General features: G+C 42.0%; 2 protein-coding genes across 2 annotated transcripts in view; one reads left to right on the top strand and one right to left on the bottom strand.

The window, feature by feature from the left end:
* Nucleotides 1-13455, bottom strand: part of vps9d1 (VPS9 domain containing 1) — a 36976-nt gene extending 23521 nt beyond the window's left edge. The window contains exons 1-5 of the mRNA XM_085280882.1: nucleotides 13292-13455; nucleotides 11323-11395; nucleotides 9319-9516; nucleotides 8983-9154; nucleotides 8660-8771 (exon numbers count right to left, since the gene is read on the bottom strand). Coding sequence (XP_085137008.1) covers nucleotides 8660-8771; nucleotides 8983-9154; nucleotides 9319-9516; nucleotides 11323-11395; nucleotides 13292-13384 — 648 coding nt within the window. The 5' untranslated portion in view covers nucleotides 13385-13455. The remainder of the gene's footprint in view (nucleotides 1-8659; nucleotides 8772-8982; nucleotides 9155-9318; nucleotides 9517-11322; nucleotides 11396-13291) is intronic.
* Nucleotides 201-5115, top strand: LOC146571617 (uncharacterized). Its single transcript, XM_085281322.1, has 2 exons — nucleotides 201-1123; nucleotides 4975-5115. The coding sequence occupies exons 1-2, from the start codon at nucleotides 201-203 to the stop codon at nucleotides 5003-5005; spliced, it is 954 nt and encodes a 317-aa protein (XP_085137448.1). The 3' UTR covers nucleotides 5006-5115.

The following is a 13455-nucleotide window of genomic DNA, read 5'->3' as shown; positions in this document are numbered from 1 at the left end:
AAGACTGATGAACTGAGTTTTGACGTACTAAATTGGTGCATAATTGGATCGCTAATTGAAACATGCCAACGCCCTCTGTGGAAATGTTTGTCCGCTGCAAAAGGCAGGTAAATGGATGTCATGTTTGTACTTTAGGCTATAGACTCTCAGTGTGCTGTGCATCTTTATAAAGTTTGAAATAATCCAAGAGGACAATAAAAATGTCGGATATTAAGAGTAAACGAGAGGATGACACTGAGATGCAAGCAGAGAAAAGAAGCGTTAAATTTACGCCAAAAGGTTTGGATTTGTATATAAAGACATGCCAAGAAAAGCGCAGTTCAATGTGTAAGCAAGCATCTAAGTACATGGGGAAAATTTCCGCTTTAATGACCTCACATGAAAACGTTAAGGAAGTGTCTTCTGAATTTGGGAAGTTTATTAAATGCTATCAAGATGCAAACGCTTTGCAAGAATCCTTTTTAAGTTTGCCACTGCCAGAAGATGAAGTGAAAAGGCAAGTTGCACATTTTCAGTCGAAGGTGACAGCATTCTCTGTTTTTATGGACAAAGTAAAGGTTTGGTTGCAGGAGGCGGGCGAGCCGTATACTGAACAAAACAATACTGTTCGCAATGATAAAGCTGTTGAAAGTTTGGATGAAATAAAACCTGAAGACAGTGTCTCTAATATCTCAAGTGTAAAACCACCTTCAAAAACCTTGTCACAGCAAAGTCGAATTTCATCAACATCTTCCGCACGCATTAAAGCTGCGGCTGACAAGGCAGCGCTCATGGAGCGACTCGCTGCATTAAAGAAAAAACATTCTATCGAAGCGCAAGAGGAAAAACTGAGAAAAGAAAAGGAGAAACTGAGAAAAGAAAAGGAGACATTATCCTTGGAAACAGAGCTGGCAGCCACTAATGCAAAGCTTTGTGTCTTAAAAATAAATTCAGTTTGTAGCTCTGAGCATTCTGATGGAATGAACTCTTATTTTGAAAGGGGGCACGTACAAGAAGCGCCTAGTTTAAATCCTTGTGCCGATACATTTGTTCCAACATCAAGAGATTACTCTGGTATAAATTCTGCATCTGAATCACAAGTAATCGTACCTAGACAAAGTCAAACCCAACATCAGGTTGATGATTCAGCTCAAGTGACGCAGCAAACACAGCCTCAGTCTCCTACTTTGACTGGGAATTGCACGAAGGAGATTGTAAATATTATGCAAAAACAAAATGACATCACTACTTTGCTTGTAAAACAAAACTTATCTTCTGTCCTCCCCGCCAGAAACATCCCTGTGTTTGATGGCGACCCTTTACAGTACAGATCATTTATGAATGCCTTTGAAAATGGAGTGGAAGCTAAAACTGATAACTGGAGCGACTGTTTGCATTTTTTTAGAGCAGTTCACTAGGGGGCAGCCTAGGGATTTGGTGCATAGTTGTCAGCACTTACCACCTGAGCAGGGCTATTCCACAGCCAAAGATCTTCTTGAAGAACATTTTGGGAACGAAAATAAAATTGCCTCTGCATATATGGAGAGGATTGTGAGTTGGGTACCTATTAAAAGTGAGGATGTGAAAGGTCTACAGTCATTCTCTCTTTTTCTTCAAGGATGTTCGAATCTAATGCAGCAAGTTGTTTATATGAAGGAATTGGATTTGCCCTCAAATATGAGAATGGTTGTTATGAAACTTCCATACAAATTGAGGGAAAAATGGAGAGTTGTTGCCTATGAACTGCAGGAACAAAATGGTTACAGAGCAGTATTCACTGATCTGGTTACCTTTATAATAAAACAGGTAAAAGTAGCATCAGATCCAGTGTTTGGCAACCTACAAGACTCACAATCTGGAAGCAGCTTTAAAGCTTCAAGTTCTACCAAGCAAAGAAAAAAGGGAAGTAGTTTTGCCACTAATGTCAGTACAGTGCCAGGAATCAAAACTCAATCAACTGGAAGCAGAACAACTTCCGCCGTTCTGCATAGTTGTTTGTTTTGTTCACACAGCAACCATTTACTAGAGAATTGTAAGCAGTTTAAAGCTAAAACGCATCAGGATAAGTTGACTTTTATCAAGGAAAGGGGAATTTGTTTTGGTTGTTTAAAAGTTGGTCACACAAGCAAAGACTGTAGGAGTCGTTTGGATTGCGACGTGTGTCACCAAAGGCACCCAGGGGTTCTTCATATAGAGCGAAAGGATCCAGGTGCGTCTTCGGAACAAACTCAACAGAGGACAAACTCTAATGTCAACTTTTCAACTGCAACCACTCAGACATGTGGGTATATTGGGGCTGGTCATGAAGTTGATGCAATTTTTTTCTATAGTTCCAGTTCAAGTTCAAGTTAAGAGCCAAAAGAGTAATAAAATTGTGCAAACCTATGCGTTTTTGGATCCTGGAAGTTCAGGTACATTCTGTACAGAAACTTTGGCAAAAAGGCTGAATGTAAAAGGTAAAAAGACCAATATCTTTTTGAGAACAATGAGTCAAGATAAGATTGTTAGTACACAAGTTCTGTCTGGTTTGGAAGTGTCTGGTTTGGAAGCAAATGATTTCATGCCATTGCCAGATGTTTTGACTCAAAAGACTATGCCAGTTTCTACAGTTAATATTCCCCAGCAAAGCGACATCGATCAGTGGCCTCATCTTAAACCTGTTAAACTGTACAACGTTAATGCAGATGTGGAGCTACTGATAGGCACTGATGCTTCCAATGTTTTGGAGCCATGGAAGGTGATAAACAGTGTGGGGGGGTGGACCTTATGCTGTAAAAACAAAAGTTGGCTGGGTCATAAATGGTCCCCTGCGCACTGGAAGTAACAGTGGAAATAAAACCAACTGCACTGCTGTAACAGCCAATAGGATTTCTGTTGAGCGTCTTGAAGACATGTTGATTAAACAGTACAATCATGATTTTAATGAAAGATCATCAGCGGAGCAGACTGAAATGTCTAGAGAGGATCTGTGTTTCATGGATATTGTTAGTAGTTCAATAAAGCTTATTGGAAATCATTATCACATTGATTTGCCTTTCAGGAGAGAAGGTTCCAGTTTGCCAAATAACCTCTGTGTCGCGGAGCAGCGTCTCCAGAGTCTCAGACGGAGATTTGAAAAGGATACTCATTATAAGGATGAATACACTAAATGTGTAAACAACATGCTTGAACGAGGATATGCCGAGTTTGTGCCTGTAGATGAGTTGCACAAAGATGATGGAAAGGTGTGGTACATCCCTCATCATGGAGTGTATCATCCCACAAAGGGCAAATTAAGAGTTGTATTTGACTGTGGAACAACTTATAAAGGAGCATCATTGAACAGTCAGCTTCTACAGGGACCTGATCTCACAAACTCGCTGGTTGGGGTTCTGATCAGATTTAGACAAGAGCCTGTTGCATTAATGGCGGACATTGATTCCATGTTTCACCAAGTTCACGTCTCAGAAAAACATGTCAACTTTCTCCGTTTCCTGTGGTGGCAACATGGTGACACTTCAAGATCTGCACAGGAATGCAGGATGAAAGTGCATTTGTTTGGAGCTGTATCTTCGCCAAGTTGTGCAAATTATGCTCTACAGAGAACTGCAGATGATAATGCACAACAGTTTCCAGCTGAAGTGGTTGATACAGTCAAAAGAAACTTTTATGTGGATGATTGTTTGAAATCTGTTGCTTCAGAAGAGGAGGCAGTGCACATGGTGAAGAGGCTGACAGATATCTGCGCTAAAGGAGGATTTAAGCTTTCAAAATGGATCAGCAACAGTCGCACAGTGCTCATGTCAATCCCAGAGGAAAGAAGAGCAAAGGAAATTAAGGATCTGGATTTGGACACAGATCAACTTCCAGTTGAGAGAGCACTGGGTTTACAGTGGTGCATAGCAACAGACAAGTTCCAGTTCAGAACCTCCCTGCAGGACCGTCCAACAACCAGAAGGGGAATTTTGTCTGTGGTCAGCTCACTGTATGATCCTTTGGGAATCTTGTCTCCCTTCAGTATGCCAGCTAAATTGTTGCTACAAGAGCTTTGCCGACAAAATTTGAAGTGGGATGAAGTTATTCCCCACTCTCTTTCCCAGCGGTGGCGTGATTGGCTGGAGGATCTCCAGCTGATTTCAAAGTTTAAAGTGGAACGTTGCATTAAACCAAATTGCTTTGGAAGACCAGATAGGGCACAACTTCATCATTTTTCTGATGCAAGTCAAGATGGGTATGGAACAGTGTCATATTTAAAGTTGGAAAAGAATAACGTCACGCATGTTGCTTTTATCCTGGGAAAGGCTAGAGTTGCTCCTCTGAAGCAAACTACAATTCCCAGGTTGGAATTGACGGCTGCAGTTCTTGCAGTTCGGGGGGACAGGCTTCTGCAAAAGGAGCTGCAAGTCAGGTTGGAAAAATCAGTTTTTTGGACTGATAGCACAACAGTACTGAAATACATCTCCAATGAAACCAGAAGATTCAATACTTTTGTTGCAAACAGAATTGCTGTTATTCGGGAAGCAACAGATGTGAATCAGTGGAGATACGTTTCTTCTAAGGAGAATCCTGCAGATGACGCATCCAGAGGTATGAGAGCTGGGGATCTCCTCAAATGTAGGAGATGGATAAAAGGGCCAGAATTTCTCTATGAGTCAGAAAAGGAATGGCCTAAACTGGATGTGGAGTACAGTGTAATTTCTGCAGATGACCCAGAGGTCAAAAGGGACCTGACAATGAATGCCATTGTGAGAGAATTACAAAATCCTACCAGCTATTTTATCCTCTACTTCTCGTCTTGGGCAAAACTTAAAATCTCTGTAGCCTGGCTTTTAAAGATGAAAGAGGTCTTGGTGTTGTTGGCACAGAAGAGGAAAGAGTTGCTTGCTGCAGGTTTGAATAAGAATGATCCGGAAGGTCAGAAAGAAGTGGAGATAAGAATGGAAAGATTTAAGACCACTTTGAAGAAAGGAAATCTCACTCCAGAAGACTTGGCAAAGGCAGAACAAGCTATTCTTCAATATGCACAACAACAGAAATTTACGACTGAAATGGCTTTAATCCGCAATGGCCTCAAAGGAGTCTCTAAGGGAAATTGTCTCTATAAACTTGATCCAGTGTTGGATGCAGGAATCCTCAGAGTGGGTGGCCGATTGAATAAAGCAGCCATGCCTATGGAATTAAAGCATCCTGTAATTTTGACAAAAGATATGCATGTGTCAACACTGATTTTACGCCATATCCATCAAAGGTTGGGACATGCAGGAAGAGCACACATGCTGTCAAAACTAAGACAAAATTACTGGATACTAAATGCAAATTCTGCTGCCAGGAAAATCATCTCTCGTTGTGTCACGTGTAGACGCAACAGAGGAAAGTTTGTTGAACAAAAGATGGCGGATCTGCCTGAAGAGAGAGTCCTGCCAGACATAGCCCCATTCACAAATGTTGGAGTGGACTATTTTGGACCTATAAGTGTTAAAAGAGGACGAAGTCTCCTTAAAAGGTATGGAGTTCTTTTTACTTGTTTCACCAGTCGTGCAGTACATCTGGAGATTGCATGTACACTTGATACAGACTCTTGTATAAATGCTGTGAGGAGGTTCATCTGTAGACGAGGCCCAGTTTCGACCATCAGATCTGATAATGCTACAAATTTTGTTGGGGCGAATCGAGAGTTGAAAGAAAGTTTGACTGAGCTGGACCATGCCAAAATTCAAAAGGCTTTTGTTCAGGATGGCATGAAATGGAACTTCAACATCCCAGCAGCTTCTCACCAGGGTGGTGTGTGGGAGCGTCTCATTCGTTCAGTAAAGAATATTTTAGCCTCAGTTCTTAAGGAGCAAGTTCTGGATGATGAAGGGCTCCACACAGTCTTCTGTGAGGTTGAAGCTATAATGAACGACAGACCCATTACTAAAGTTTCAGATGACTCAAATGATCTTGAAGCACTGACACCCAATCACTTCTTGTTGCTGAAAAATAAACCAGTTTTTCCACCAGGACTGTTTCATCCAAGTGATTTGCATGTCAGGAAAAGGTGGAAACAGACGCTACAGCTCCAAGAGGATCATGGATGATGGCGAAAGTCTTAAATGTAAACCAGGATGCAAAAGGCTTGGTGCGTTCTGTGAGACTACAAACAAGGACCAGTGTTTTGGAAAGGCCAGTGACAAAACTTATTTTGCTACTGGAAGCCTCATCGTGAAGAAAATCCTCAATGAAAATTAAGGATTTGTTTAAGGGAATAGCTCCTCCTTTTGGGACTTTAAAGTAATTGTGATTGTATGCACAATTAGGGGCCGGAGTGTTGGAGCTATTTGTTCTTTATTTTTGTTTTTGTTCTTATTTTTGAAATTAGTTAAAGTTTGTTGTTAGTTTACTTATATTTTGGGGTTTATTTGTCGGTTAATATTTTGTTTTAAATGATTTGTTTTGTTTGTTGTTATTTTGTTAAATTAGTCAGTAAGAGCTGTAGGGCCATTTTGTTTCTATAAATAAAGAGACTGGTATAGGACCAGCATGCATTGGGGTGGGCCTATGGTTTTTTACCAGAGCAGGAGAAGCAGTAGGAAGGATCTTGTTATTGCTTGCCAAATGGATAAATAAACCAAAACCCTCAACTAAAAGGTTTGGACAATGGACTTCTTTTGCCTGCGTACGAAATATTACCTCAGTGCAGCAGTGGCTTGTGGACTTTAAGTTGTGGGACGTTTGATCATACAAAAGTAAAGGAATTGCCACTACAAGCACTTAATCAATGTTTACCACATCTCTGTAGTAGAATTGCATTATTTGCATTTGTATGATAAATGTCCCTAGATCTTAGATTAATATAAACCACTTGTAGATGTCAGTATCCACAAACCAGGTGGTGCAGCACAGAGAGGCTTTGATTAAGTATCTACACCCCTATGTAATTCATATTTCTATTTACCAACTTATTTGAAGCATTAACTTTAATTTCAATGGTCACCAAAATGTAAAAACTATTGGTAGTAATACATCCACCTGTACATTCACCCACCAGCTGGTGAAAACTTCTGTCTGCAAGGGGCAGCCAATCAGAAGAAAGCCTTAAAAAGAAATTAGCTAAATCTAAGTTTTAGACAAAACAAATGAGAATAACAGGTCCTTTTAAAGAAGATTCAAAGTGCATGAGACTAATGTCTACCAGGCAGTCAAAGAAAGTTTAATTTACAAATGCAAAGGCAGAAAAACATTTTACTGACAGGGTGAGCGACCACAGTCAGGGAAAAAGTGTGTCAAATTTCTGTTTAGGCTGAGCAGAGACAAAAAAGAAAGAGCAATCACATAAACACTGTTTTCCCACAACCGTTCCCACACTCACTAATACACGTCATTTAAGGATTTACATTTTGGCTGCTGCCTGAGCTTTTGTTTGGAGCTGATGAAATACATGATGTAATGGAGCATTATGAATGTGAAGAGTAATGCTGGGAAAACAATGAGATGGTGAGTGAGTCTGGCATTGCGATGAAACTTGACTCGGCTAGCTGCGTTTAGTTCGCATAACCGAAATAAACACTATTTTTGTGCAACATTAAACTTTTATTTTGATAAATTCTTTCTTTGCCTCATTTACAGGTAACAAAATCAAATCAAACACAAACGTAAAATGTGAATATGTGTGTTCTTATCTTTAAATTACCTTTGAATGTACATTCACAGCATGCTCATATGTTAATGTTAAATACTTAAAAAGCACCACTCTAATGCTGCTTGCCATCAGCTCTGACCTGTTCTTTGGCATGCTCCTCACATCTCTGTTAGGGTGCAGCACCCTGCTGAAGAGCCCATTGCTGATGAGGGCGTTACATTAAGGTGGAGGAGTTTAGTAAGCGGGAATATATTGAAGTAGCATCAACATGAAGGTGAATTTCTGAGATTTACACTGAGCCCTGTACTGCCTCCTCAGGCCTGCCTTCTTCTGGTTCATTATGGAAACTTTGGCTCTTCTCTCATTGATGCACACTATAGACAAGTGTGAGCAATGCACTTACCAAGAGCTAATCCATCTAAAACAGTTTATTGAAGTGTTTTCAATAAACTTTACCTACCAATTTTTAGACCCTTTTCCAAAAAAAGCCCCCCTTTGTTTCATTTGTGCCACACACATGCAAATTGAGTGTGCTGTGGTCATTTAGTGACAGGGAACAACAAACTTCAGCGAGTACGGGAGACAGAAAGTAGCAATCAGAGCGCGACCATTATCATTAAGTTATGTCTATGATAACTCTGTCAGATGACATCACGGCAGCCTCGTGGCTTTAGAGGGGGAAAAAAGATTAAGTGTGATTGAATATCCAGCCAAATCGGACCAAATATGTATACACATGCTGCAAAACTGGAAGGAATAATATCAATAATTGAATCCCTTCTTTCAGGTGAAACTCTAAAAACCAGTGGGATGTTTGGACCGACTCTTCCTCAGGAAGTTTGTCCTCTGGCTAAGAAAAATCATCTACCTGTTATATTCCACATGCAAAATAAAGGTGCAAACAAAAAATACTGTTAAACAAATTTTTATATATCACTAAAATAAAAAAATGTAACATTTTTGGAAATCGTTTTAACAGAAGTTGTCACGTCTTTACATTTTTAAATAAACTTGTGCTCAAACAAGGACAACAAAGTAGCGTATGTGACAACAGACTGAGACGAGTTCATTTCCCAAACTTACCAAAGATGTCTTCTGGTAGGCTTGACCAGGTGTGAGTCTCGCCAGGCGAGCTTCGTAATTAGCTTTCAGCTTCTGGTTCAAACGTGAGGCTTCTTCGATGGGTGTCAGCTCCCTGCAGCGCACAAACGCATAAACAAACAATACATGACTCACGGCGCGCGTCAATTTAGATAACAAATCGACTGCAACACGTTTGCTGTTTCACTTGAAAACACTGTGCTTTTACAGGAATCCAGAGCAACTACTAAGTCTGTTCTTCTTTGTTTGTCCAGCTTCTATCACTGGAGCAATATTTCCTCTCCTTGATGAAAACCAGTCTTTACTTTTTGCCCGTGTCCTGCGACGCTTCTGCTTGTAGTTTGTGGAAGACTTCGGGAGGCAGGAAAGGTGAGGGCTCCTCGGCTTCGTCTGACAACAGCCTGCTGCGACCGCTCACTCTGGGACTCGAGGATTTATGGTCTGTGGCCACAGGAGCACCACCCACAGGTACTGTGACTGCAGTCAAACAGAGACCAAGAGCTCAGGCTAAAGACACAATGAGATGACGTAACACTGTGCAGCAGGTGACATCTCACTTGTGACTCCTGGCTCCAACTTAGCAGTGACTGACCAGTGTGTTTACAGAAGAGATGCTTCTGATTGGAGGAGAATGTACTCACCAGTGTCTGCAGTGTGAGAGGCAGGGACGACCGCAGTCTGATGGGGCTCTGGTAGGCCAGGTGAACCCGAAGAGAAAGCAGAAGCTGACAGGTCGGGGGGCTCGGTGCTCTTCCCTACAAATGACTTGGCTCGCTCCAGACACTGCTCAGCTAGGGTCAACATCCGAGCCACTTCCACTGACACCATCTCCTTTTCCACTGAGGCCAGAAAGACACATATCACGCCATGAGATGGGATTAATCTCTCTACTATACACAGGTCATCACATGGCATGAGAAAGCTGATTGAATTTCACAAATGGTTGATTAGTTCAAGCCTTGATCGGAATGATTAACAGTGTTGGAACAAGAGGATTACTGAGTAGCAACCCTTGATTGGTCCGGGTCACAAATCCATCGAGTCCAACACGCTCACATTCAGGTGGTACCCTTATGGCTTGCAGATAACACTGCTTTTTGATTGATCAAAGCAGCCACACAAACAGGTCATGGTGCCATGATTGCTGGTACACTGAGGCTACATCCGCACGTACACGGGTGTTTTTGAAAACGGAGATTTTCCATTTTCTTTCTTTTTAAAAATCCCGTCCACACGTGCAGTTTGGAAAAATATCTCCGTCCACATGTAAACGCCAAAAACGCAGTCAAACGTTGTCAAGAACGTGCCAAATCCTAGCCGTGCAGAAATGTTGGCCAGTCTAGAAGCCTGGGAGGGAAAGAGTAAACAGGGTTTTATGCAAACCTTCAGGACAAAAGCTTTGTGTTTTTCTGGAAAGGCAGCTAATTTTGTGTTACTTTTCAAGTACCTTCATCATTTCAAATGTTAATAACCAGAAACAGGATTTCGGCTGGTGTAGACTCACAACTTGGGAATGAACTAAATGCATACAGCATGCATAAATTTTAATTACATTTTTTGTTAATTTATTCAAAACTGACGACGCCTCTGCCTTTCTGAATGGATGGACAGTAACTGCATGTGTAAGCGTGTAAAAACTGCACACAGAGTAACAGCAACAGTTTTTTGTCTCATTGTAGAAATTCATCTCATGTAAACAATAACATGGCGCACAGCGTCACGTCAAACAAGGTGCACACCTTTGAGCTTGCGTGAGTAAATCTCCGTTTTCTGCGTCCACATGTAAACACAAAAACAGAGTTTTTTGAGAATCTCTACCCTGGCAGGAGTTTTTAAAAATCTCCGTTTTCAGTGATCGAAAACGCCGTTTTCATGTGGACGTAGCCTGAGATGATGAACAGATGAGCCTATCTGCCTCATAAAAACAATCAGCTTTAAACCCACAGATGTTAAACCGAGTAGAGCTTTGGTAACTGTGGCGGCCACAGGATATGATTTACCAACAGACTCCATATAAAAGATTCAATTATTGGCCATTTTCATGTTGTACATTTTTGGGCTGTAGCCCTATAGTCCCCTATTAAATCTGGACTATCGCACAGCGATGAAACTGCTCGGATGTATCCATGAATAACAAATGCTGAAACATTTTTGTTCCATTTTTGAGCATCAAAGATGTAGTACCTTTAAGAAACATTAATGCAGTTACATTTCATACTCTGAATGAGCTGCCACTTTCACATGTTGTGCACCTTATGAGTCCACTGCTATACAAACATTTTAAAGAGTTCTGAAGTGCGGGACTGCGGGAATTCTTTGATAATAACAAACAGCACTGATTTTTGGATCAGGAAGTGAGCAATGCTTTTTCCTGCTCTGAAGTTGTGGGCCTGACTCACTCGAGGAAGCACTGCTCCAGGAACTTTCGGTACGTCTGTATTGTCAGAGGTTGCTTCTCGTAAGGTATTAAAGGAACAGAGGAAACGGTCAGGAGGGTAGTTCTGCTTGTAAACTGGTTCATGTTCCGTGTTCAGTGTCTGCTTTAACAAGCACTGGACTGTTCGCACACTAACAGGTAAACTGAGCAGAGACCTTATACCATTATGCTCCTTCATCATCAGTCACACATTTCCTTCAGCTCTTACTCTGTGAAACAGCTTCCTCCAAAAGTGCATGTGATATGTAGTGGATGGTCCGGAGGTATTCACAGTAAGCTTCCTGCAGAGAGACCACAAACAGGCCATCAGTTGTTATAAGTACACAGGCTGCTGATAACCTCACACACTGGCATGCATCGCATTAACACATTAGTTGCAGTTTTTAGTCCCTCCAACTTTGATAAAGAAAGAGTTTTGTAACTCAGGAAAGCAGTTCAGCTTTGGACTGGTTACATGTGGTGCTGAGGATAATCTGTTTTTAGAGGAAACATAGTTGCACTTTAACCAGTACAAAGGATGCCCTGGGTCTAAATTCACCAGGACAGAGACAGACAGGTGACAGTGCCTACAGATTAGGTCACTGCCAGCTATGGTCAGGGGTCACCTCAACCCAACCAATCAAAACTTATAAACAACAGCGTTTATTTTGTTCTGCCAATAGAAAAATATATCACATGCACACAAACAGACTCCAAGGAACATATTAGATACTGCGCAGAGCCCTCAAACTCGCAGGCTTCCTGTAAAGGACCCGAGTTTGAGAACATCACCATAGAGGAAAATATATACGCTGATCAATCACAACTTTATAAACACCGACAGGTGAAGTGAATAATTATCTCTTCATCAAAGAACGTGTTAGTGGGTGGGATATATTACAGAGCAAGTGAACATTTCGTCCTTAAAGGTGACGTTAGAAGCAGGAAAAATGGGCAAATGTGAAGATTTGAGCGAAGGGCCAAATTGTGACCCAGAGCAGCTCTCTGATTTTTTAAATTTAAAAACAAATAAGCTGTTGTGGGGTGTTCCTGGTCTGCAGGGATCGGGGGGACAGTATCTATCAAAGTGGTCCAAGGAAGGAACAGCGACAGGGTGATGGGTGGCCAAGGCTCACTGATGCATGCGTGAGTGACAGCTGGCCTGTTCTGCTGGGAAACCTTGGATCCTGCCATCCACATGGATGTTACTTTGACAGGTACTGCCTACATGAGCACAGTTGCAGATCATGTAGACCAGGGATGGGGAATGCCAGGCCTCGAGGGCGGTGTCCTGCAGGTTTTAGATGTGTCCTTGATCCAACACAGCTGATTCAAATGGCTAAATGACCTCCTCAACATGTCTTGAGGTTTTCCAGAGGCCTGGTAATGAACTAATCATTTGATTCAGGTGTGTTGACCCAGGGTGAGATCTAAAACCTGCAGGACACCGGCCCTTGAGGCCTGGAGTTGGACTCCCCTGCCCTACAGACTCTCTGATGGCTGGAGCTTCTTTCAGCAGGACAATGCGCCCTGTCACAAAGCAGAAACTGTTCAGCAATGATTTGGAGCAAAACCACGAGTTTAAAGTGTTGACTTGAGATGGGAGCATCTGTGGAATGTGAACAAACAAGGCTGATCCACGGAGGTCCCACCGAAGAGCTTACAGGACTTAAAAGATCTGTTGTAAACATCTTGGTGCAGACACCAGAGTGCAGACCAGCTTCAGGGTCTACTCGACGGGTCAGGGGGCCACACGCAGGTGGTCACAGTGTGATGGGAAAACGAAAAAGAAACCACAATCCACAGAAGAGTGTTTGTTTCCTCTGCATATTTTAGCTCGACGTGTTTTGAATAACATGAGTGAAAATGCCAGGTTTGTCTCTGTTTTTAGACGCAAATATTCTTTATTATAACGCATCGTAAACACTGGTGTTATGCGTGTACAATAAACTTGATGACAATGCAGCAAAAAGGCGCTTTCATAGGACAAAACACTGAGGTGAGTCTCGGGATGGCAGTGAATAAATATCATTATTAATTAAAGGTAGTTTTGCATGTATAGATTAACGAGCAGGTTAACGTTATGTGGCTAACCACTGACAGCCTCCGCCCCCTCCCTCTGTTTACATCCCCACCCGCCGCTTCCTGTCCGCTTCCCGCTGCTGTGTCCGTGCTGTCGGCCCCCGGGGCTCACTGACCTTGTGTCTGTTCCCTCCGTCCAGCTGTATTGCCACTTTGGCCATTTTCATGGCATTTTGTAGTGGTTTCGCTCCGCTGTCAACTTTAGCCATGGTTACCCTAGTGCCCCTTCTTCGTTTTACGTTGGTTCCGCCTCTTCTTCCTCGTTTTTACTGGGTAGGCC

This window comes from Mchenga conophoros, linkage group LG7 (genome assembly GCF_057382185.1).
Source record: "Mchenga conophoros isolate Kocher_MC1m ecotype Shallow Benthic linkage group LG7, M_conophoros_male_GT1.1, whole genome shotgun sequence".
NCBI classification, from domain to species: Eukaryota; Metazoa; Chordata; class Actinopteri; order Cichliformes; family Cichlidae; genus Mchenga; species Mchenga conophoros.
Note: the sequence above shows the minus strand (reverse complement) of the source record. Positions and strands in the feature narration are given on the sequence as shown.

Coding starts and splice junctions, on each gene's coding strand:
- LOC146571617 (XM_085281322.1), top strand. CDS start 201: ATGTCGGATATTAAGAGTAAACGAGAGGATGACACTGAGATGCAAGCA. Junction 1,124..4,974: donor ACCCAACATCAGGTTGATGA/TTCAGCTCAAGT, acceptor AAGCTATTCTTC/AATATGCACAACAACAGAAA.